Below are 26,074 nucleotides of genomic sequence, written 5' to 3'. Positions count from 1 at the left end.
CTCCATCTTAAAACAAACAAACAAACAACAAAAAAAAAAAACAAAACACCTAGGGAATAAAACAAAGATAAAACAATCTGACAGGCAAGGTAACGATGCTAAGAGACAGCAACAAAGGATACCGTGGAAGCACACGACAGAGTGTCCTGGAAGTTACAGCAACAATGGATGCTGTGGAAGCACACAACAGAATGTCCTGGAAGTTACATTTATGTTTAGCGTAAGGATGAGTAGAAATTAACTAGATACATTGAGATATGGGATCAAGTGTAGGGAGATGTTTCGAACAGAGAGTACAGCATTACAATGCTGGAGGTGACAGATATTGACATAACCCAAAAAGTGAAAAGAATTTGGGTCTTAGTGGCAAGTAGTTTTTGCAGGGAAAAGCATTGACATTTGAGGCTGGACATTTAAGTAGCATCCAGATCACTGAGGGACCAGGAAATTAAGTTTAAGGGATTTTAAGAGTTCCATTCAAAACACTAACAACTTAGAACATTTGTACCAATCAATCTGACCAGATGCTGGCTGGCCTGAGCAACCCAATCAGAAAAGACAAGCTTATCACAACACTAGTTGAATGCTGGCTCCATCCCAATAAGGCAATGCTATCGAGTTTTTAGCAGTATCTGACCTAGTGTTAAGAAAAGAAAAAAAAAAAAAAAATCACTGCTAAAAAGTGGCAAATGGACTGGAGGAAAGGAAGAATGGAGGTAGGAGAGCAGTTATTAGGCTTGTCCAAGAGGAATGGTCTAGGTGAGGGGTAAATGTGGCCTAGATCAGAGTGGGATGAGCAGCATGGAGACACTGGATGGGTCCTAGAGATGTTTGCAAGGTAGATTGAATAGCAATTAGTTTCGGTGAAAGGAAGAATAACTCGGCTTGACCAACTGGCTGAATGATGATGTCATTTACTAAGACAGAGAATACCGGACAAAGAATAGGATTCACTTACTTGCTTATGTGGGCAAGGTGGTGGGGAATAGGTTATAAGTGTTAAGTGAGACAGACCGACCTGTCTGAGGTAAAGCCAACGCACAAGGTTGAGTGGACAGTGTAGAAATCAGCAGAGAAGCCTGAGTTGGAGGGAAAAGTTTGGGTAAAGTAAAAAAAAAAAGTAGATGAGAAAACATAAGGAGAGTTACAGTCTGGAGAGAAGGTGTCTTAGGTCAGAATTCTCAGGAGAAATAGCATATTTTTGATGAACTACACATTTTTAATTCTCAAAATCTTCAAATCTTTAAAAAATTAAAATGACACAAAAATTATTGCTACATAAATTTTAAAATATGACTGGATTACAGATAAGAATGTATAAATATTGTGATTATTGCAAGTATATAGCCTACCAAAAGGACAGAAAAAAACTAAAAAAAAAAAAAAAAAAAATCAACCAATAACAAAAAGCAGACAAACTTCAGAAATTTCATAGGCAAGTTCTGATTTTTCACACAAGCAGATGATGAAGAAGAAGCTGAGAAAACTCATATCAACATTATAAATTATTATAAAAATAAGCCTAAATTCTGCAAAGCTGGGAGGTCAAAGAGATGAAATACAGCAAGAAATGATTCCATGTGATCTAAAGTAGACAATTTTCTTATAGCAAATATTTGATGTTTAAGTACTGAGTATACTGGGCAAAATTATTTCATCTATATGCAGCTTACACTTAGCACTAAATGCTCATCTTACCCCTGGCCCCTTGCAATTTATTTTTATTTTATTTTATTTTATTCTATTACTTTATTTTATTTTACTTTGAGGCAGGGTCTGGTTCTGTCACCCAGGCTGGAGTGCAGGGGTGCAATCTCTACTCACTGCAGCCTCTGCCGTTCAGGCTCCAGCAATCCTCCCACTTCAGCTACCTCCGTAGTAGCTGGGATTACAGGTGTGCAACACCAGGCCTGGCTAATTTTTATACTTTTTTGGAGAGACAGGGTTTCACTATGTTGCCCAGGTTGGTCTCCATTTCCCAAGCTCAAGAGATCTGCCTGTCTTGGCATCCTAAAGTGCTAGGATTACAGGTGTAAGCCACCGGGCCCAACCAAACCTTGCAATTTCTAAAGCCTAAACCTCTCCAACACCTCCCTCTTGATAGAGTAATTTCTATGCTACTGTGCATACACACCTCCCCCTGAATAAACACTTTCACTCCAATACCCATTGGGTGAATGTGACACCTAATTAGACCAACGCAGATAGTGAATATGTAACGGTCGCAGAAAAACCACTAATGGTTAATGGAAGACTAAATTTACTTACTTTGCTTACTAACAATATACTGATTTTCTGTTTTCTAAGTTTACATTTTACCTAAGGTATGCTTAGGTATCTATTTGGCCCACAGGTAAACTATGCATTTATTTGGTTGACCAATAGTAAGAGAAATGTAATGTTGGCTTTTGCTCATATTAAGTAATGAATGAGAGAATAAAGAAGCATTTTCTCCCTTATCTGTAAAAGAAACAGATATACATAATAATATATATTTATTATTATATATAATTATATATTATATATACTATATATACTATGTATAGTAATATATAATATATATTATATAATATATATTTATGTATAATTATACATATAATTATATAATATATAGTATTACATATTTATTATCATATATAATTATATATGTATAATATATAATATATAGTATTACATATTATAATATACAATTATATATAATTATATGTATAATTATATAATAATAGTATTATATAGTTTATTATAATATATAATTATATAATATATAATATACTATATAGTATATTATAATTATATAATATATATTACGATATATTATATAATATATATAATGATATATTATATAATATATATAATAATATATATTACTATATTACTATACATGTTTCTTTTACAGATATGGGAGAAAAGCTATATATATGTGTATTTGTACATACATATATATATGTCTATGTATATATAAACTTTTATTTTAGGTTTGAGGATACATGTGAAGGTTTGTTACACAGGTAAACTCATGTCATGGGGGGATGTTGCACAGATTATTTCATCACCCAGGAACTAAGCCCAGTACCCAATAGTTATCTTTTCTGTTCCTCTCCAGAAACAGATATTTTTTAAAAGATCAAGCTAAATTTGTAGCATAAACTTTTGTTTGGCAAAAAGACTCATTATTTGAAAATTATACAAGTGTGTTAATCAGTTATTTTATTATTATTCATCTTCAAGGCAGCAGTTTTAAAGCCTGGTTTAAAGGGAAAATGCTAGGGGTCAGGGAATCAACACCCCAAAACTGTGGGGGAAAATGCTGTGGATATGTCTATATCTTCATTTGTTCTCATGAAAGGGTCCACAGTTTTTATGTGGTACTAAAAGAGATTTGTGCACTGATTCTGTGGTAGGCACTGGATAAGTAGTGAACAGATCTGTTTTTGCCTTTGTGGAGGAGGGAGACATTAATCAAGTAATAATGACTACATAATTATAAACTATGTGATTACAGGCCATAATAGATACTATTTTAAAAGTATGGGAAACTATAAAGCATTTATTACAAATATTGGGTCTAATCTAAATAGGTCAGTAAGTCTTGCCCGAGGCCTTGCGGAAGCCACTGGACACCCAAGTTGAGATCTGAAGAACTAGCACCTCAGGAAAGAAGAGACAAGAAGGCCAGGTTAACTTCAAGGTGTGTGTGCCAAGGTCCAGGAGCAGAGGAAACACGATGATGCCCAGGAACTGGAGAAAGCCTAGAGCATTGGAAGCACAAGATCAATAATCATTACATTAGATGATGCTGAAGAGCGGCTACAAGGCAGAGATTGCAGGTTGTCATAAAGATGGGGTCTTTAAAATCCTGCATCTTCCCATTTATGTGGGAGCTAAATGAGTGGATCTCATGGAGGTAGAGAGAAGAATACTGTTTATCAGAGGCTGGGAAGGGGAAGGGTAGGGAGGATGGAGAGAGGATGGTTAAGGGGTACAAAAGCACAATTAAATAGAAGGAATGAGTTTTAGTATTCAATAGTACATCAGGAAAATTGTAGTGAACAGCAATATATACTATATTTTTTTAAAAGCTGCAAGAGAAGAATTGTAGTCTTCTCAATAGAAAGAAAAGAGCAATGTTTGAGACGATGGATATCCCAATTACCCTGACTTGATCATTACACATTTTGTACAGGTATCAACACATCACACATGACCCCAAAATATGTACAACTATGATATATCAATAAATAACCTTTAAAAAAGATTTTTGTATTATTTTATGAGCAATGGGAAATCACTGAAAGGCCTTCATGCTGGAGACTGACATCAGATCTGTGGGGGGTTTTCTGTGTATTTGAAACAGGGTCACGCTCTGTCAACCAGGCTGGGAGTGCAGTGGTACAATCCTAGCTCACTGCAGCCCTGAACTCCTGGGCTCAAGCAATCCTCCTCCCTCTGCTGCCTCAGCAGCTGAGACGACAGGCATGAGCCACCACGCCGAGCCATAGATTTGGATCTATGTTTTTAAAAAATATGCTTGAAAGTAATTTATAGAAAAGATTTTGAAGAAAGGAAATGGAAAGAGGAAGAGCAGAGAGAAGGCTATGTCCTTAGTTGGAAAGAGTATCCAAAGCACCTTGGTTTACTATTTGATTTAAATCAAATACCATATTAGGAATATAATCTAGAATACATCATATTGCTTAACTGAATTATTTTAAAATATAAATTAATAGCATTCCAAAAATTGTATATTTCAATTCCTAAATCATCCATATTTATTTTCTCTAACTTTAAAAGAAAATGATATTTTTGTCAAGAGATTCAGTATACCAAAATTCTTCTTAAGGGGTTTGGCTTGAAGATAAAAACAACGTTTTAATTATTAATATGTTTTAAAAATGAATAAAAATGCTTGGCCTAAGTGTTCCCATTGAATTTATTTTAAAGTATGTAGTTCTAAAATTTAGAGGATTTTAAAGAATCCTGTTTGATTTCAGGGTTATGATAAAAGAAGTATATACCAATAAAACTTGTTAAAGGAGTATTAACTTATTTAGAATAGTAAATACAAAACTATAATGTCTTATTGTTTATTTTATTGTTGTTTGATAAAGATTCAGGGAGGATAAATGAACTAAGGATAACTTTTGCTATGCCCAATAGCACAATTATATATTAGTCTATTAAAAATATTAACATTTTGTCCACCACTGAAATATTATCATGTTCCCACAACTGTACATTTTTCTGGTAAAGTTTTTAAATGCATGACTATATTTAGAGTCATACTGTTTTCCTTGAGAACACATGTTGGAATGACCCCTACATTATTTTGCTGTGCTTTTAGGAAATAACCAGAATGAACTTCATTTGGCTAAGCTTAACTAACTATGATACTAATAGAAATGATAGAAGGTCTCAAAGCTTCTATCATTTTTAATTTTTTTTTTAACCTTTAGAGTTGAGGCAGAGGCAAGATGAATAGAAAATTTAGTTTTATAATTTATTTTTTGTTTCTTCTTTGAAGTCTTAATCTAAAATGGCTTGTTTCTTTATCAAGTGGCTGAGCAATATAAAGAAATTCAATTTTTGGAAAAAAAAAAAGCAATTAATTTGGGTTGTATAATAAGACAATGTCTCCAAACTCAGAGGCCAAATGATCATAACAGTAAAAATTGTAGAAATATTCAACTAGCTGAAAAAACGTAGCTCATGGAATTGAGATAGTAATCTTAACTCTGGTTTCTACTAATATTATATTGAAATAAGAGTAGGTTTTATTAGTGAAAACCATGTAGATCAGCTTAAGTTTGCATAAAATTAAAATGTTAATTTTCTGTCATACCACATCATAAAATCAAATCTAACATCACATCTTTCAAACAATTTCATTTTTCATTCTCCAGGTCAAAGAACAGTTCTGAATTTAGCCAGATTTACGTGTGTGAGTCTAACTTGAAAGCAGCTTGGAAAGGCCATGAGGACAACCACAGTTCTGTCTTTCGGGAGAAGTTTGCTTCAGCCCAACCCACAGGACTGGATTTCTCCAAACATTTCTGTGCAGAGGCCAGAGGTGCACACGGTTTCAAACAACACTCTCACGGTTATCGCCAGCACATACGCGTGTTCCACAGCCAGCCTCCTCTACCACAGAAGACCCACAAAGCGGGTTTATGTGTCTGGTCTGAAAATCCCTGATTCAAAGCCAACCTTAAGAGACATTTCCTGGTTATCAGAAGCTCACCATTTAATGAGATAAACTTCCCAGTTTATTCAAAACATCTGAGATCTAGTGTCAGAGTTATTTCCTTTGCTTTTGTCAGGAAGACAATCAATTTGTTCAGTGAGATGGCTTATTTCAATACCATACCACTGTTTCACAGAACACACGCATTTAATTTTACACTTTCAATGCATACTTTGCACTGTTATCTCCACCATCCCAAAACTTACCCATTTCAAAGTATTTTATTGCCAAATGAAAATGTTTATTCTTAAAGATCAACACACACATACATACATACATGTACACATATACATGTGCATATTTATTGTTTTCTTCATGAGGCTTTGACTCCATCATATGAAGAGTTTGCCAAGCAATAAAGCATCAATTACTTTCTTTGTGACACTGTATTGTCAAAAACACAAAATACTAAAAAATTGACTTCATTCCCCCAAAGAAAATGTAGGAGACTCTGAGCTGAACCAAGTTACTTTAAAGCAACCAGAAGTTTAAGCACATCATCCCTAAAGGGAAAGGTTCTGATTGAGGGGGCTCTCACGGGTAGCAGGAATGGGCAATACCCACCGTCTTGCTGAGGTAGCTCGTGCTGGTGTTCATGCACTGTAGCCCCTCACTGTTGCAGCAACCTCCACATCTGTAGACGGACACACATGGAGGTTTAAAGAAGGTGTTTGTTGCGACTCCAAACTCCTTCCCCACATCTATACACACCTCCCGTGGCATGCATTGAGTCTTTCTCCACTCATTATCAATACCTGTCAAGTCATAGGAAAACCAGTAAGTTTTATGGAAACCACCAAGATAAAAAAGCCCACAGCAGCTGCAAGTCACTCACATTCAATTTCAGATTTTAACATTTAAGTTCAATATATAACTAAAGAGACAGCTGATAGGATCCTAAATTGACTTGTGAACAAGAATATGATACAACATTGAAAAGACAAGCTAAGAATATTTTCTTAAGCTCATTTCTATAGCCAGGCAATGAGCAAAATTATCATTACGCTTTATTAAAAGTTCATCAATATCCCACAACACTAATGTTTAGTTTTTGTTTCCTAGGCAAATGGTAATTTAATATATGAAAGTTTATTAAAAGTGCAGAGAGAGTCAGTTCATTCTTTATAGTGTGACCATTTACATGCTCTCAATGCAAATATAAATATAATTTTATTTTTCTTTAAAACTGAGTTGCATATGAGAAGACAGCTATGGTTTTAGATTCAAGTCAAAAATCCTTTTCAGGCAGACTATTTGGCAACCTTGAGTAATGTCATGGCCGCAGCTGCATTGCAGTGAAATGCAAGGCTATTTTCCACCAACTGGGACTCATTCTGAACTTTCTTCAGCAAAGTCAATGTTTCCTCTCCCTTTTAGCTCTCCTCTGGAATTTTGTTTCTGATGAGTTAGTAGCTCACCTATAATACTGTTGACTTTTTAAATTCTGCATTACAAATGGTGTATTTCCTAAGTATACTAGGTTATTTCTCCCACATTTCCCCTAAAATAGAATTTTTGGAAAAGGACATAGACTATTGGTTATACAACCATGAAGCCATTTTGTTTGCCTTTGTTCTCAAAATACTTTCCAATATCAAACTTTTAAAGCGATTAAGAGCTACCAACTGAAGGCAAGTAGGTTTTTAAATTACTCCACCACCTTATTTATTTATTTATTTATTTATTTATTTATTTATTTATTTATTTATTTTAAATAGAGATGAGGTCTTGCTCTGGTTTCAAGCAATCCTCCCCCTTCAGCTTCCCCAAGGGCTCGGGTTACAGACATGAGCCTCTGTGCCCAGTCCTACTCTACCAATTGACGCTACGACATTTTATGCAACATGATCATTTTCTGTGAAGCTTTATGGTAGATACCTCATCAGCTTGAGCCCCACTCTGAGCCAGTTATCTATGAAGTAGCAAAGCAACCAGTGGCGTCTGAAAAGGCGATTTCAAACGAAGCCTTTCTCAATCCAAATCAGACAGGAAATTAAGGTGTCATTGTGTGATACGATAAAGAATGTTTACATTAATAAACATATACGGTGTGTAAAAATATAGCTACCTGTTTTAAACATTTTCCAATGGCTATCGCCTGAAAAAATTAATGTGTGTTGTTATGCATGGATCTTTCTATCTTGTATTTAAGAAGTCGTCTTAATACTCAAAGTGAAACCACAAAATGTTATATTTTGAAGTAATTCTTTACTTTCTATTTGCTTTCCGCCCTAAAGGTGTATTTGGTGATACAAACATTGAAATTAAAGAACCAGGCTGGCAACTTCCACTCGTTTGATATATAAGGCTTACTATATATTTTATCTCCCACACTTACTTTTTAAGATCTCTGCATTATAATGTGCCGCGGCAAATTTTATAGTCTCTTCTGTCCTTGAGTTGAGGTTGGCCTGTTCTCTGTTTTGTTGCCAGCCTCCTTTGCTTAGCTGACACTTGTACATTTTCCAGTATTCTGGGTAGAGTACAGTCATGAGTTCATCTACACTGGACACAGACCGTAACTGCTCCTCCAGATCTTTGCTTGCATAAGCCTGTCAAAGAAAAATGCAAGATCAATGACTTACCAGCTTAAGGGATTTAGAAACAAATGCACTTTAAAACGGTTAGGTTTAATATTATCTATGCTCTGTTCCCTCACAAAAATATTATTAATTACTCCTAAATTACTTCACTTTCCTTGGTAAAATTATATTTATATTTTAATTTGTATGAACCAAAACAATTAAAAATACATATTTGGTTGTTAGGAAAAAAATTTTGTGATATAATTTTAAAATAATTTTCAAGTAGCTTATTTGTTTTCTTCATAGCTTTTTAAAATAATTGGTCAATTTGTATGTTTGAAAATTTATTCCTTTGTATCACCCTCCTAAACAGATAAAATTACACTGAAATCCGCTCTAATGCTTTGCTTTATTTTTAGCTACCAGCAACAATACAATATAATTAAGCAGGATGCTTGAGAGTAGGAATTTTACTTTCATGGGAGCTATTTTAGAACAAATAATCACATGAAGAAAGGAATTTCAACAACAATGTCACAATAAGATTTATATTTTGGCAGAATCTCTCAATATTTCAGAGGAAATTTTATCATTAAGATTAATACCACCGCCGGGAGCGGTGGCTCACGCCTGTAATCCCAGCACTTTGGGAGACTGAGGTGGATGGATCACGAGGTCAGGAGATCAAGACCATCCTGACTAACACAATGAAACCCCGTCTCTACTGAAAAAACACAAAAAAATTAGCCGGGGGTGGTGGCGGGCGCCTGCAGTCCCAGCTACTCCGGAGGCTGAGGCAGGAGAATGGTGTGAACCCGGGAGGCGGAGCTTGCAGTGAGCTGAGACCCGGCCACTGCACTCCAGCCTGGGTGACAGAGCAACACTCCGTCTCAAAAAAAAAAAAAAAAAAAAAAAAAAAGACAGGTAGAAGAATAAGAACTGTCTAATCAACATGGCACAAAAAAATCACCAATTTTAAATATTTTTAATCTTTACTAAGTTATGTGTCACTGTGTGCTATATTATAGTAATATAATAACTATACTGTGCACACATGGACATGACCACAGAGGTACATTTTTCTAAAGTAAAACAGAATTGGTCTCTAACAGAACAGGCTTCACTGCTACAATGTTAAGAAGGGAAAAAAATATTGCATTAAAATGTATGACGTCATTATTTGCTTTAATGTGTATCTGAAGCAGCTTCAGATTGCCCAGTTGTAAGTGTGATGGTCATGAAAAAAACAGTAGAAAAGCTATTATATTTATACTCTTAGGCTGAAAAAGGCCTTTTTAAAGTGAATATAAAATAAAATGAAAATATGTGTATGGCAGAAAACACTGCAAACAAATTAAAAGACAATAAAGTAGGAAATTATTTGCAATATACATAATAGATGAAAATGAACTAATATTATTAAAATATTGCATGAATACACTAATGAAAAAATAAACTGGTGCTTCAACAGAAAGATGGACAAAGAACTTGAACTGAATATTAACAAAGAAGAAATATAAATAATACATATTGTATGATGGCAAAAGTGAAGGAAACTATAATTCTTTTCAATCCTGGTGGGAGTATAAATTTGAACATCTGTTCAAGGAAAATATGGTACTGCAGGTTGAAAGACCTCTAATACATGCTCCATTTAGATAGCCAATTCACTTTGGAATAAAATTGCCTATCCAACAGAAGTGATATAATTCTGTCAAGTATATGTATAAATTCATTGTGCAGCTGTCTATATAATAGCGAATATATAAAGCAACCTAGCAGACTGGGCACAGTGGCTCACGCCTGTAATCCCAACACTTTGGGAGCCCAAGGCAGGCAGATCAGGCAGTCAGGAGTTTGAGACCAGCCTGGACAATGCGGTGAAACCCTGTCTCTACTAAAAATACAAAAATTAGCTGGGCGTGGTGGCGCATGTCTGTAATCCCAGCTATTCAGGGGGCTGAGGCAGGAGAATCACTTGAATCCTGGAGGCAGAGGTTGTGGTGAGCCAAGATCATGCCACTGCACTCCAGCCTGGGAAACAGAGTGAGACTCCATCTCAAAAAAAAAAAAAAAAAAAGCAACCTATAGAGACAATAATAAAGAATCGATGAGATAATTTATAGTAAAAACAGAAACTAGCATAGAAAGGAATGTAATAAAACTGTAAGATGTTGATATAGAAGTATAACTTAGATATGAAAAGAGGTTCATGATATATTCTATGACAAAGTAGGATACACAATTTATATACTACATACCCACAGAAGGATCATATATATATTTAAAATATAATATTTTCACAAAATAAAATTTATCTATAGATTGCATATGTGTGTGCAACTAGTGTTAAGAGTAAAAGATATGCAACACAAAAAAATAGTTTATCTTCTCTGAATTACAGGATTATGGTAATCATGTTCTTCTTTATATATTTCTGTATTTTAAATTTTAAATGATGAACATATGCAATTTTTTGTAACCAAAACAAAATGTTTAAAGTAGTCATACCTGATCATTTGGGAGGCCATATTATTAGCTCTCATTTTACCCTTTCATTTACTTCACTGTTCCTATTTCTGCACAGAGCATGCCTTTGATATATTATTTAATTTATAATAATCATTGACAAAAGTAGTCTATGGCAGACAAATGAAATAAAAATGGCTTGAAGATTGAGCAATTGATTCACCTTTTCTCACTAGATTGTAATTATTATACTGGTGTGGAAGGAAAAGAAGCTTAAGTATCAAAAGACCCGGAAATAACTAATGTAAATGACTAGTTGATAGGTGTAGCAAACCAGCATGGCGCATGTATACCTATGTAACAAATCTGCACGTTGTACACATGTACCCTAGAACTTAAAGGATTTTTAAAAAGACCCAGATTTCTATCTTTGCTCCAGATCATATTTAATTGAGTAAGATTAGGCTTCATCTCTTTGGACTTTATTTTACTCTGTAAAATGGAAATAACAGTATCTTTCTCATAGAGTTTTTGTGGTGATTCAAATAGGCATTTGATATATGAGTGTAATATGACTCTTGTAGCCAGAGTGGAATTGTCATTATAACATCTTTAGGGAACAAATGCACAGTACAGAGATTATCAGATAAATTGAAATTTTTACACCATTATTCTACCTCAGTACTGTCCAAGTTCTGGGGCAGTATTTCTTCAGATCTGTCTTCTGCATTTTCACTCTAAATGACTAGTAACCTAGGAAGTGAGCATTGTCATCTAACTGATAGGGTTGTTTAGTGAATATCTCAGTGAATAGTGACAGGACTGTTTACCACCTAACCATGGCACATTCACATTCACATTCTAGTTTGGAAGAATATGAAGAGGTCCCAGTAAACTAGAATGAGTTCTGAGCCGTGGATATACCAAAATCTTTCAAGTGGAAGTGTTATGCATATGAAAGTCAAGTTCCTTCTTAATGCTTTCTTGAGCCTTATATACACCACGGTTTGCTAGAACATTGAGGTCATTTGTTTGAATATCAATACATTCCTTTATCTTTCAAAGGATTTGGTGCAGTTCAAAACAGAAAGTGCCTTACAAATGGATACTAAACTGTAGTAAAAACTTCAACCAATGTAAAAGTTAATATATTTTTGCATTCCAACTTGGATGAATCAATTAGGAGGTACTAGTAACTACTAGTAATCATCAGCATGTATGCATTAGCAAACAGCAACCTATATGATATTCAGTGGAGGAGTCTATGATGCTACGGAAGCCAAAGTTGAGTGTGCAATGACAACGTCAGGGAGCTACAGAGAATCAGGAGTCATTCCGTTCCTTGATTATTCATATGCCTAAAAGGCATTCCCTTCTGACTTAACAGAATAAGGATGATACAAGATACCTCTTTCTGGGAGAAATTACAAGATGACAAAGAGTTTTGGGGTTTCTCCTGCACTCTATAGCTCTTTTTGGGTTATGAAGAGTCATAACATGAGGTGAGCACTTAGGGGAGAATTGACAACTTTATGTTTTACACACATAGTTATTATTTTTTAAAAAAACTAAATTTTCTCTTGTTTCTCTACTTTGACCAGGGGTTGTGCAGATGCCCATTAGGGAGAAGGTGCAAGTGCATGCAAGTTGTCCTACTTGTAATACCCAGAGGGTCAATAATAAGTGGGAAGCAGAAGAGGCAACTGGGATTAATACCATTCATGGTTCTGGACTTGCTGATGAGTGGAATTTAAAATCTAGAAAAATATTTTAAAAATCTATAAAACCAGTGCCAACAGTCTCTTCAAACAACTCTCTTAAGTTAGTGACCATGTTATATATAAATGTGACATATTTAATAATTTTATGAAGTTGAAAATCACGTGGAAATGCATAGACTTGAATTATGAAAAATGTTCTTTTACCCAGGAGCATATACTCTTATCAAATAATAATAATCAGAACTGTAATAATAGGCAAGAATAGATCAAAAGAAACATCTGATCACAATAGAAGCCTTATCCAAAATGCTTGGGATTAAATGTGTTCTGGATTTTGGATTTGTTTGTATGTTTTTGAAATAGTTGTATTTTACTGGTTGAGCAATGTTAATCCAAAAATCCAAAATCCAAAATGCTTCAATGAGCATTTCCTTTGAAAGTCATGTTAATACTCAAAGAGTTTCATATTTTGGAGCACTTTGGATTTTAGAGTGTTGGAATAGGGATACTCAACCTGTATCATATTTTCATGAAGTAGCCACAAAGGGTCATAGGCAAGTCTGGTTACTTGTCCAATAGATCTGTATTTTGGTGGAGAGGGGAAAAAATTACCTAATGTTCAAACTGGAAAACAAGGAATGTTTATAAATTTTAACTGTCCATATAATATCTTTAAAAGTTTATGAATTTTTTAACTGTCCATATACTATCTTTAAAAGTTTGACTCCAGTAATACCTCATATTTGAAAACATGTACATTGCAACAGATAATTTTATAAGGTAAAGCATAAGGAGGATTACTTGCTCAAATGGTCAGATTAACAATATAAGAAATTTACTGAAATGTTTTAAAATGAAATATTTATCAAAAATTTCATTATACACATCATCTCTGTGTCCTAAGAAAACAAATAATAAATTGGCACTAATCTCTCATAAAGTAGTTACCAAAGTCAGTAACTGCACACTACCATTAGTTGCTGAGTTATTCTTTCCCTAAAATAGCAAAGAAACTTGCATATTCTCATTCCTTCCTATGTAAAAATGACAGTTGTATAACAGGTGAACTTGCAGGTTCTTTCGTTTTCTTCAGCTATCTATGGTGGGCAAATCTGTACATTTTAAAAATATATTCTAATTATTTAAAAATACTTTCTTTTAAGCAAAAATCGGGTGAGGTGGCAGAAGAAACAAAATTTTGGATTTGGGGAAAATTCTAATACATAGTTATAAAATTCACTTTTAAAATCCCCCTTTGACAGAGAGTCATCAATAAATACAGAAATTCAAATGTATCCTTCTAAGGAATCAAGATTTGTAAATGTTTCACATAACCTCAGCAAACCATTTTACCTAATGTTTCAGTGAAGGCGTGAGAGTCAGGATTCTTTCACCCTCAGGCCACCCATCATCTGTGTCTACACCAACCTGATGTGCCACCGATAGGGAACCCTGGAATTAGATATTTATATTTCAGCTTAATATTGGAAGTTTCTAATTGGAAATTTTAAATTTTAATTTTCAGTTGAATTTGTGTCTGAAAAGTTCTATCGCAAATGTTGAAAATAATGCCATAATAGAGAACAGACTCTTTTGATATCTATTAACAGCATAAAATCTTATTTTTTTCAGTAACTTTTTTTTAGTTCGTTACCTGTTTTAATTAAACAAAAAAAAAAAATCAAAATCTAAGTAGGCTCTTAGGAGATTTTAAATATTCATTTACTCTCTAATGTAATACCAAGGTAGACAATCAGTTACTTCTGCATAATCAACACACTGGAAAACAAAGTACTTCATACGCACTGATTTCCTGCACGGAAAACTACTTGCTTGACTTTTCTGGAAGGGGATCCTCATTGATTTCACTTTGGCAAATGGCAAAATAACTTCAGAAATATTAATTCAAACCTTTTTCCCTATATGATTGCAAAAACAGTACTATGCAGGTGAAGCCAAAAATAACAAAATAACAAATGCAATTATTCACTGACTATTAAGGCAATTCCAAGGAATTAAAATTGATTACTTGAATATTCCAATATACAGAACAGTAGAGTAATGGTTCTCAAATCAGAGTTGATTTGCCAATGATAGATCCTCCCCCACCTTCCAATCACACAGTCTCCCTGTTGCTCCTTTTGTTCACTTTTCAGAATCGTGGCACTAGTGAGTAGAGGTCAGGAATGCTGCTAATCATTCTACAAGGCACAGAACATTCCCCTACAAAAAAGGAATTATCCAGGCTGATGTGTCAATAGTGCCGCTATTGGGAAACCCTGCAGTTAAGTTAAGAGTGGGCCTTGTCAGATACAATAAATTAGCTGTATAGATAATTTATTAGCCTCTTAACACATCGGAAAGTTGAAATTTGCTTGAATTTCACCGTGTAAAATCACGTAGAAATGTCAGAATGAGTTAATGAATGAATCTAAAATACCACTAGCAACTAGATTTAGTAAATGTTCCTAGGGAGAATTATTTATTAACCAGGGTAACATATTATTTTCTTTTTACGTAGGCATTTCTCAACAGTGATCCTTCGTTTCATAAAGAGAAGAGAATGGAGCAGTTCAGACATAGTATTCCTAGGTAAGTAAATATAAAACATTTCAAAATTATTTTCCTTTGCTTGCCTATAATTTCAAAAACAACTTTATATCCTTTTCCTAAAGGTTTATTCATAAAATTCTTTTGAAATTAAAAAGTGTAATATGTTATTAAAATATTTCTGTTTAGTAAAATTTCCTTTCTTCTTTGATATTTTAAAGATCGATTTGTCAATGCTGTTTAGTGCTAAATGTAGTATTAATATTAAAGATGCCATTTTGAAAAAAAAAACCTTCTAATTAATAAAGTGAACAAATCATGAGTATATGGTGTGATGAATTTTTACAAACTGAAAAAATCCCTATAGTCATATCTAGATCAAGATACAGAACACTGACCACATCTTAGAAGCTAACTTTATTCTCATTTCTCTTCACAAAATGTAAGCAAGAATTGTTGACTTCTACCAACACAAGTAGTTTTTGGTTTTTCAATTTACATAAGTGAAATCCTATAGTATATAATCTTGAGTGTTTAAATATTCTTCTTCTCAACCTTATCATGTAAAGCAGTTGGTTTCCCTGCTGAATGGTTTTCCATTACACGAACTACTGCAATTTATTAATCTAGTTTATTCTCTACATGTCTTTTAATGGACATAGTATGCATTTTTATCAGCAGAGGGTGTATAAACAGAAATGGAATTGATGCAGAAATCAGGGCAGTGAAGTAAATGAAAGGGTAAAATGAGAGCTAATAATATGGCCTCCCAAAATGCTCAGGTATGATTACTTAGAACATTTAGCATTGGTTATAAAAAGTTACATATATTCATCATTTAAATTTTAAAATACAGAAATGTATAAAGAAGAGCATGATTACCTTAATCCTGTAATTTGGAGAAGATAACTTCTTTTGTGTGTTGCATATCTTTAACTTTTAACACAACATGCACACACATATGCAATCTATATATACACTTCATTTTGTGAAAATATTACATTTTAAATATATATGATCCGTGTGTGTGTGTGTAGTGTATAAATTCTGTATCCTACTTTGTCATAATCATGAACTTCCTTTCAAATCTAAGTTATACATCTGTATCATCATCTTATAGTTTTATTACATTCCTTTCTGTGCTAGTTTCTGTTTTTACTATGAATTATCTCATCAATTCTTTATTATTGTCTGAATAGGTTGCTTTTCATATTCACCATTATATAGACAGCTGCACAATGAGTTTATACATATACCTGACAGAATTATATCACTTCTGTTGGATAGGAAATTTTATTCCAAAGTGAATTGGCTATCTGAATGGAGCATGTATTAGAGGCCTTTCAACTTGCAATACCACATCTTCCTTGAATAGATGTTCAAATTCATACTCCCACCAGGATTGAAAAGAATTAGTTTCCTTCACTTTTGCCATCATGCAATATGTAGAATTTATTTATATCTCTTCTTTGTTAATATTCAGTTCAAGTTCTTTGCCCATCTTTCTACTGAAGCACCGGTTTGTTTCTCATTAGTGTATTCATGCAATATTTTAAGAGTATTAGTCCATTTTTATCCATTATGTATATCGCAAATAATTTCCTATTTTATTGTCTTTTAATTTGTTTGCAGTGCTTTCCGCCATACACATATTTTCATTTTATTTTATATTCACTTTTAGAAAGGCCTTTTTCAGCCTAAGAGTATAAATAATAACTTTTGTACTGCTTTTTTTTTCTTTTTTTATAATGCATTTTCTCTATTGTGAACCACCTCACTACATATGTTGTTGGTTCTTTTTCTGGACTTTTGGATTTGTTTCATTGATCCTTTTGTCTGACGTCATGCTAAAACCATACTATAACAGCTTTATAATTAACCTTGATGCTAAGCATATTATTTGGCATATACCTGTGACAGCACAAATTTTGATATTATTGATATACAAACATTTTTGAAATTTCATTTTCTTCTTCTATGACTAATTTCAATTATGCTTTTGAAAAAAACCTTGTGGTACTTGATGGCATTAAATAATGTATGTCAACATAGCATAGTACTGTATACGTTGACACTCAAATATAGCTATAGTTAGTAATAGCCATGTAGTGGAAACTATAGTAAACATGTCAGCAGTAATTATATTAATGGATATTTATTAAACTGTGTAATAGGTTCAATTCTCAAAGCATACTTTAATATTTTCACTCACTTAAAACCGATATTATTTGTGAAATCTAAATTTCCCCAATCAAACGTACACACTACTTAAGATAACACAATGTAGATCCAAAGATACACATCTAACACAATGTCTGACAGAGTTTTGGGTTTTCTAAGAGAGAACAAGCTTTGGAGGACCATCCATGTATGGTATAAAATAACACTAAGCGTATGTATGTGTTTTGGGCAATGATACACTTGTGCTTCAATCTGTCCTTCTCCAGATACTATCTCTGTAACCTTTGAGGCTTACTTCCTCATTTGAAATATGAAGACTGCTGAAACAACGAAACGAGTTACTGTGAAATAAGGTATGCAAACAGTCCAGTACTTGATTATACTAGGTTTCTGTCCTAAGTTCTTCTCAAGTTTATTTGTATTTTTTTTTTCTTTTTTTCCGTTAGGCTTGAGCTGAATTTATTATTATTATTTGAAGGAGATTAATTTTTTTCTTCCTCTAATGTTTCCATTTACAAAGAAACCCTTTATTTTTTTGCCTCTGTTCTTTTTATTTAATTATGCCCCTTTACATAGAAGAGTTAGAAAAACGTTTTTCTACCTGCTGCAAGGGGTTATATGAAAGACCAGTATTAAGCCAAACATGTGAGCCTTTTCTCAAATAGGTGTGATGTGTTCAGAAGCAAGGTAATTCCAAGGTGAAGTCATCAGATTCCTTATTACTCCCCTAAAAGGACATCTTTTTAGGATCTGGAGGCCTCGATAATCAGGATCCATTAAGCCTGTTAGAAAAGACTGAGTAAAAAGAGAGAGTCAAAAAAGAAAAAGAGGATTATCAGAGGGGAAATATATCTGGAAAACAAGGAGGAAATCAGGAGACAGAATAAAGTTTCAGAAACTGGGACTCATGATGTTTTACTGATTTTCCAAGTGGTTACAATATGGCCACTCTTACGCAAGATGCTGGGCCAACACAAAAATCAACAGTTGCCACCATCCTTGATCTGCCTCGTTTTGGCAAAGAATCAGTTGCATCTAGAGTTGAGACATTCCAAGCATCTGGTAGTCCAGAGCTCTCAAAGGCATGAACAAGCCTTTTTCTTAAAACAATCACAGCAAATACCATTCCATACATTTAAACACAATGCATTATAGCCAAAAAGAAAGAGCCTGTTTCCATAGTATTTAAGGATTTACTTAGAGTGTCTTCAAGGGGAGGAAGATCAAAGTAAGAGATGTCACAAGAGCTAAAGTAAATGACAACAGCAAATGAGATTAGAAGCCCGTTCATACCTTCCTCTCCAGCTCTGCTGTTGCTATTCCTGAAGTTCATACTGTAATTACCTTGTTGTAGAAAATTATGGTGAGATCAAATTGTTTTCCCTACTGCTGCTTCTCTCCCTCCCCATGCATCCCATACACACCAGCTGATCACTGTTTCGGAAGTATCACTCTTATCTGGCACTTTCTTCCTCAAAGGTCTCTCCTGGTATCCTACTAACTAATGAATAAAGCTTATATACATTCTGGATGTCCTAGGAAGTTTTTTAATAAATGTAGTTAGTGATAAAAATAACACCTCCAAGCCTATGGTCCCCCATCTGTAAAATGTAGATAATAAAACATACTTTGCAAAGCTATTGTGTGTATAAATATGATGATATTTGTAAAAAAATTATAAGAAGAAGGCAGGTATACTAGGAAGCCACTTGAATCTCACACAATATTTTAAATAGATAACAAAGTAGGGAAAATATGATTTTAAAATTTTTATTGAATGACTACTATGTGCCAAGGAATATTCAAGGCATACTACTTGTAAACAATGTCTCTCCTTTCACAGAGTTTATAAGAGTTTACATTGATTTTGAGAGCTCAAGAATATTAATTATCAGCTCCTTAGAATTTGTTATTCCCAAAGAACTTGTGAATTTTGAGGCACACCTGCTTCGTGTACTGCAATTAATACCAGATGAATTTCTTGTTGCTTGCTTATATGCCTTTGGTTCTAAAGAATTCCAGATTAGTTACTAAAGTGGCAGGGTGGGGAATTTGTTGCTATGAAACAAGGTTGAGTAAAACAAAATTGAATTATTTAACCAGAAATACTGTATCTTAAAACACCAAAATTCAATTTCGCAGTTTTACTAGCCCTTGAGCTGTTAAATTTCTCAGTTAAATGGGTAACTAAAACCCATTAAGAATTTATTTCAAAGTAGGGCTGGGTGTGGTGGCTCACGTCTGTAATCCCAGCACTTTGGGAGACTGAGGCAGGCAGATCACCTGAGGTCAGGAGTTTGAGACCAGCCTGGCCAACATGGTGAAACCCCGTCTCTACTAATAATACAAAAATGAGCCGAAGCGTGGTGGTGGGCACATGTACTTTCTCCCTTGTAGCATACCAGGCAATTGATATTCAGTGAAGAAATAAATGAAAGAAGAGGATTGGTATGGATAATTTGCTTTCATTTTTCATGTCATGAAGTAACTTTATAAATAATACTTTCCTGGATGAGCATGGTGGCTCACACCTGTAATCCCAGCACATGGGAGGATAGCATGAGCCCAAGAGTTTGAGACCAGCAAGACCCCATCTCTTTACATATTTTTTTAAAAAACCAATATTAGACATAGTGTTGCACCTCTGTAGTCCTAGCTACTTAGGAGGCTGAGGTGGCAGGATCACTTGAGCCCAGAAAGTTGAGGATACAGTGATCTATGATCACACTATTGCATTCCAGACTGGGAGACAGAGTGAGACCCTGCCTCGAAAATAAAATAAAATAATAACAATAATACTAGTTTCTAAATTCAAAGTAAAACATTTTTTTAAAGAGAACACTGAAAAAACAGTATAATATTTTCATTTCAAATACTTATTTTTATATTTAACTCTTCCACCAGATTAAGTCAATGGTAGGACAGGAACTTCACATCCCTTTCATCTGAATATTTTTCTCTATTTTATTTTCACAGTCAATTACAATCAAATATGAAGAGTTAACTATTAGAAAAGTTTTTAAAATCCTAGCTTACTAAAACAGACTGCAACAAAGAAAGAAGAAAATAAAGAAAGAAGGAAAGAAGAAGGAGGGAAGAAAGGAAGGAAGACATAAAGCCTGATTCAAAGTGATTTTATAAAAAGCAACAAGTTTTTATTAATGTAAATATCAATTTGTGAAAATTATATTAATGATGACCCTCCCTTCACCATGTATTTTTAAATGAAAATCTTCTAAACACTTATTTGCATTTTTCTTCCTCTATGCAATGCAACATAAACTAAAACACATGGTTTCAGAAATGCATTCTCAAAGTTGAATAGCTATGGATATGAACAGGAAAGACAGAGTTATATTAGAACTAAAATGTTACATCTCTAACCCCTGTTTTTCCATACTATATAAACTTTATCAAATTCATTACAGAGCTCTATGAGGATATCATTGATATATTCTCTTTTCCTCTAACTCTGGAATCTAAAGTCCAGAACCTTGAAGAATCTTCTTCCTGCACCCTATGTCTCTTGTATTTGTTGAATTTCCCTGTTTGGCCCCCACCTCTTATTAGCTAAAAATAATAATAACAGTAGTTTATACTGTCCCCAGTTCATCCGAAAGGAAGTTCTGCCACACTGGAAAATAATGGTGAGAAATACATAAGAATAGAGGTGACTGCAAAAGACCTAACGCCAAAAAGTACCAAGTGAAAAAGCAAAACCAGTGACCAAAATTCAATTTGAAGGACCATGAATTCAGCATCAGTGAGAATGAAATACTTAATCTGTACATCCTTCCCCTTGTGATGTTAAAATACCATTGACATAACTAGTTAAGCTTGGCCCATTGAAAGCAGGTATATAGCTCTACTTCCTTCCAAAGCTCTACTAAAATAAGCGTAATGAATTATAACCAGAGAGATAAAACGAATAGGGTTGAAAATAACGAGGAAAGATACTGGTGTATTTTTTGAAGATGAAAAATCAATAGAGGGGGTACCACAGGAGAGAAAGCTAAATACCATGTATCTGTAGATAAGAATAACTATGAGCAACTAATCTTAAGCCCAGATCTACAGACATATTTATTCAGCAGGTACTACACAAAATGAAGAGACAGATAAAAAATGGAGATATTGACTGAAGTTTTACTTAAAGACCAATTTGTCCTTCAGATCCCCTATCTACATCCCTGCCCAGTCAAGCAACTGCATCTTCTAAATCTCAGCTTAATTCTAAAGGCTCATTTCATGGAGAAACTGAAACAGGGGTTTCAAACTTAGGAACCCTAGGTACAGCAATTAATAGGGACAAGATAAACTGAAAGAAAGAGAAAGAGAGGGAGGGAGGGAAGGAAGGAGGGAAGGATGAGGGGAGGGTAAGAGACAGAGAGAGAGAATGAATATTAAGAGAAAGCCTACAGAAAGAATAGCAAATCTCCAAGCCTCTCGTCTCCCTGGGCTCAATGATAGCTGACAACCAGACATATACTCCCTAACCACCAACCCCACCCACTCACCACCACACTCCCCAAAGCAATAGAAAGCTTTTTCTCTGGAGAGTCTTTGTGACCAGAGGAGAAAGCTATATGTTGTTTACAGAGATTTTCCTCTGAGGGAGTCAGAGAAATCTTCCACCCACTCACCTTATATCCAAGTAGACCTAACATATAAACCGAATTAGTAAGTAAAATCCTAAAAAGAAAAGCCCAGGCCCAGATGGATTGACAGGTGAATTCTAGAAAATAACTAAAAAAAAAAAAAAAAAAATACTACCAATTCTACACAAACACTTTCCAAAAATATATTAGGAAAAAAAAAAAGTCCCATCTTATTCTATGAGATCATTACTATCTTGATACCAAAGTCCAAGAAACACATGGAGACAAAAAAATTTCTTAAAGGCTTATGTTTCTTAGAAACACAGAGGCAAAACATTTCTCAGCAAAACAACAAAATGAATCCAGCGATACAGAAAAAGATTATAATCCATGAAAAAGTGGGATTTATCCCAGAAATGCAAGGTTAATCTAATGTCTGAAAATCAGTTTATATAAGAAACCATATCAACAAAGAAAAAAATGATATAATAATCTACATAAAAGTACAAAAAAGTATTTAACAAAATCCAACACTCAATTCTGATTAAACACTCTCAGTAAGCTAGAAATAGAATGGAATCTTCTCAACCTAATAAAGGACATCTATGAAAAACCCACAGCTAGTATCCTACTTGAGGGAAGGTTGACTGCTATCCCCCTGTTAGATGGAACAAGGCAAGGAAATCTGCTTGCACTACTTTAATCAAATATGGAGGCTATAGCTTTTATAATAATGCAAATTAATTCATTTATTGACTAACAGTATCCAGATTGGAAAAAAAGTGGTAAAACTAGCAGGGCACAGTGGCTCACACTTGTAATCCCAGCACTTTGGGAGGCTTAGGCAGATAGATCACTTGAGTCCAGGAATTCAAGACAAGCTTGGGCAGGATAGTAGGACCCCATTTCTACAAAAAAATACAGAAAGTAGCTGAGTGTGGTAGTGCACTTGTAGTTCCAGCTACTTGGGAGGCTAGGGTGTTAGGATCACTCGGGCCTGGGGAGGTTGGATTTGCAATGAGCAGTGATCACACCACTGCACTCCAGCCTGGGCAACAGAGTGAGACCCTGTCTCAAAACAGCAACAAAGTAGTAAAACTACTTTTATTTATTCATGGACTATATGATTCTGAATGTATAAAATCTTAAGGAATTTACAGAATCTTTTTCATAGAACTAATAAATAAGTGTAGCAAGGTCACAGGATACAAGACCAACACACAAAAATCAACTGAATTTTATATACTAGCAATGAAAAATCACAAAATGAAATCAAGGAAACAATTTCATTCACAGCCCAAAAGAATAAATGACTTGGGAATAAATTTAAAGAAGCCTAAGACCTGTACAGTGAAAATTATAAAACTTTGCTAAGAGATACTAAAGATCTAAATAAACAAAGACCCACTATGTTCACAGATTCAAACAGTCAATTTTAAGTTGACACTTCTCCTAAGGTTGATCTATAAATAAATGCAATCCCTATCAAAATCTCAGCAGGTCTCAAACTTTCTCTAAAGCTACAGGAATGAAGACAGTGTGTGTGTGTTAGTCTTTTTTGTATTGCTGTAAATGAATACCAAATGCTGGTGCCATGCAGAACTGTGGTAATTTATGCAGAACCCAGCTAAGTAGTTTATAAAGAAAGAGATTTATTTGACTCACAGTTTAATATGGCACCTGCATTTGCTTGGTTTCTGGTGAGGCTTCCTGAAGCTTTTACTCATGGTGGGAGGTGTAGAGGCAGCCAGTATCTCACATGATGAGAGAGGGAGCAAGAGAGAGAAAGGGACGTCCCAGACTCTTACACAAACGTATCTTGTGTGAACTAATGGAACAAGAACTTACTCGTGACCAAGTAGATGGAGCTAAGTCATTCATGAGGGATCCAGCCCTGTGATCCAATGCCTCCCACCAGGCCCCACCTTCAACACTGGGGATCATATTTTAACATGAGATTTGTACATACAGCGGAACCCTATCAGTGTGCTATTGACTTAGAGATAGACTGATAGATCAGAAGAGAGAATCCAGAAACACCCACCAAAATTAAAAAAACAAAACCAACTTACATTTATAGTGAAAAGATTTTTGATAAAGATACTAAAGCAAAGTAATGGGGAAAGGATAGCCTATGTTAGAACAATTGGTTAATCATATGCAAAGACAAAAACAAAACAACAAAAAAACTTACAATACTTACAACCCTCATTTCTCACCATACTCAAACTAACATAAAATATCATATACCTAAATGTAAGCATTAAAACTATGAAGCTGTTAGAAGAAATGAAGTTTTGCTCTTGTGAATTTCTTAGACGTGACATCAAAGCTGAAAATTTTTACTCTACAAAGGACACCATTAAGAAAATTAAAGACAATCCCAAAATGTAGATGAAAGTTTTGCAAGTCATATATCTGATAAAGAACTTCTATCTAGAATAAAGGAATAACACTTCCCAATAAACTAGATGACAAACAACCCAAGCAAAAAAGAAAGGGCAAAATATTTTAATAGACATTACACCAAAAATTGTATTTAAATGGCTAACAGACACATGTAACGATGCTCAACATATTAGTTATTAGGGTGAATTTTGTAAATTAAACTACAATGAATGATCACTATCTTTACCCATTAGAATAGCTGTAATCCAAAAGAATTACAACATAAAATATAGGTGAGGATGTGGAGTATTTGGAATTCTTGTATATATTGTTAATGAGAATATAAAATATATACTATTTCATAAGCTAGTTTGACAGTTTCTTGAAAAATCATAATACACAAAATATGGCCTGTAATTTCACTGCTAGTTGTCTACCCAAGTGAAATAAATATATGTCCCCAGGAAGACCTGTATATGACTATTCATAGTCATATTACACATAACAGCATCAAACTGGAAAATTCCAAAATCAATCAATTGGCTATATAGATACATAAAATGGGTTATAGGAATGCAATAAAATATTACTCAGCAAATCAAACCGTGGATACATACTACCACACGAATGAGCCTCAAAAACATTATGTGGTGAAAGAAGCCAGACACAAAAGGCTACGTTTTGTAGAATCTCATTTATAGGGCATTTCTGGAAAATGCAAAACTATAGAAAGTGAAAGCCAACTGGAAGTTAGTTGCCTGGGGCTGGGGGGTGGAAGCAAAGACTGACTGCACAGGCACAAGGGAACATTTTGTGATCGTAAAGACATTGGAAAATTGAATTGTAGTAATTGTTGCACATCTATAAATCATTATCCACTTACGGTGAGTAAATTTTACGGTATGTAAATTATATCATGATATATGGCATACTTTCATAAAATGAAGAAAAGTGCTAAGAAGGAGAAAGCACATAGACTAGGAAATTGTTCTCTAGCACTGGAGAGAAAGGCGCTGTACATAAGCCTTGAAACTAACTAGTCACTTGTGGCAGAAAAATAGACGCTGCCAGGAAAGAACAGAGAAAAAAAATGGAATTTTAGACTATTTTATTTGTTGCCAATTTTCAGTGGAGTTTTACAACTACTTTAGAAACCTTTGTAAAGATAATTGATGGTAGAGACAATCAAAATAATTATTCGTTAAAATAACTGTAAAATCATGTGTAAGAAAAAAGTAATAATAAATAATACACTGCTGCAATAAAATAAACAACAAACTTGTATTTACCCCCAAACTTAGATAAAGCATAACTCCTTTAAGATGATGAACAGATGAACCTGGGATTGGGGAGGAAGAAGAGAATGAATGGGGGTTTGGGGGAAGAGTAAAAGTAGGAATA

At 34.2% G+C, this 26,074-nt stretch overlaps 1 protein-coding gene across 1 annotated transcript in view; it reads right to left on the bottom strand.

Annotated features, from left to right (window-relative positions):
* Nucleotides 1-26,074, bottom strand: part of VEGFC (vascular endothelial growth factor C) — a 117,994-nt gene that overhangs the window by 30,588 nt on the left and 61,332 nt on the right. The window contains exons 2-3 of the mRNA XM_010384071.2: nucleotides 8,580-8,793; nucleotides 6,806-6,996 (exon numbers count right to left, since the gene is read on the bottom strand). Coding sequence (XP_010382373.2) covers nucleotides 6,806-6,996; nucleotides 8,580-8,793 — 405 coding nt within the window. The remainder of the gene's footprint in view (nucleotides 1-6,805; nucleotides 6,997-8,579; nucleotides 8,794-26,074) is intronic.

Source organism: Rhinopithecus roxellana, chromosome 2 (assembly GCF_007565055.1).
Source record: "Rhinopithecus roxellana isolate Shanxi Qingling chromosome 2, ASM756505v1, whole genome shotgun sequence".
NCBI classification, from domain to species: Eukaryota; Metazoa; Chordata; class Mammalia; order Primates; family Cercopithecidae; genus Rhinopithecus; species Rhinopithecus roxellana.
This window is presented reverse-complemented; position numbering and strand designations above follow the sequence as displayed.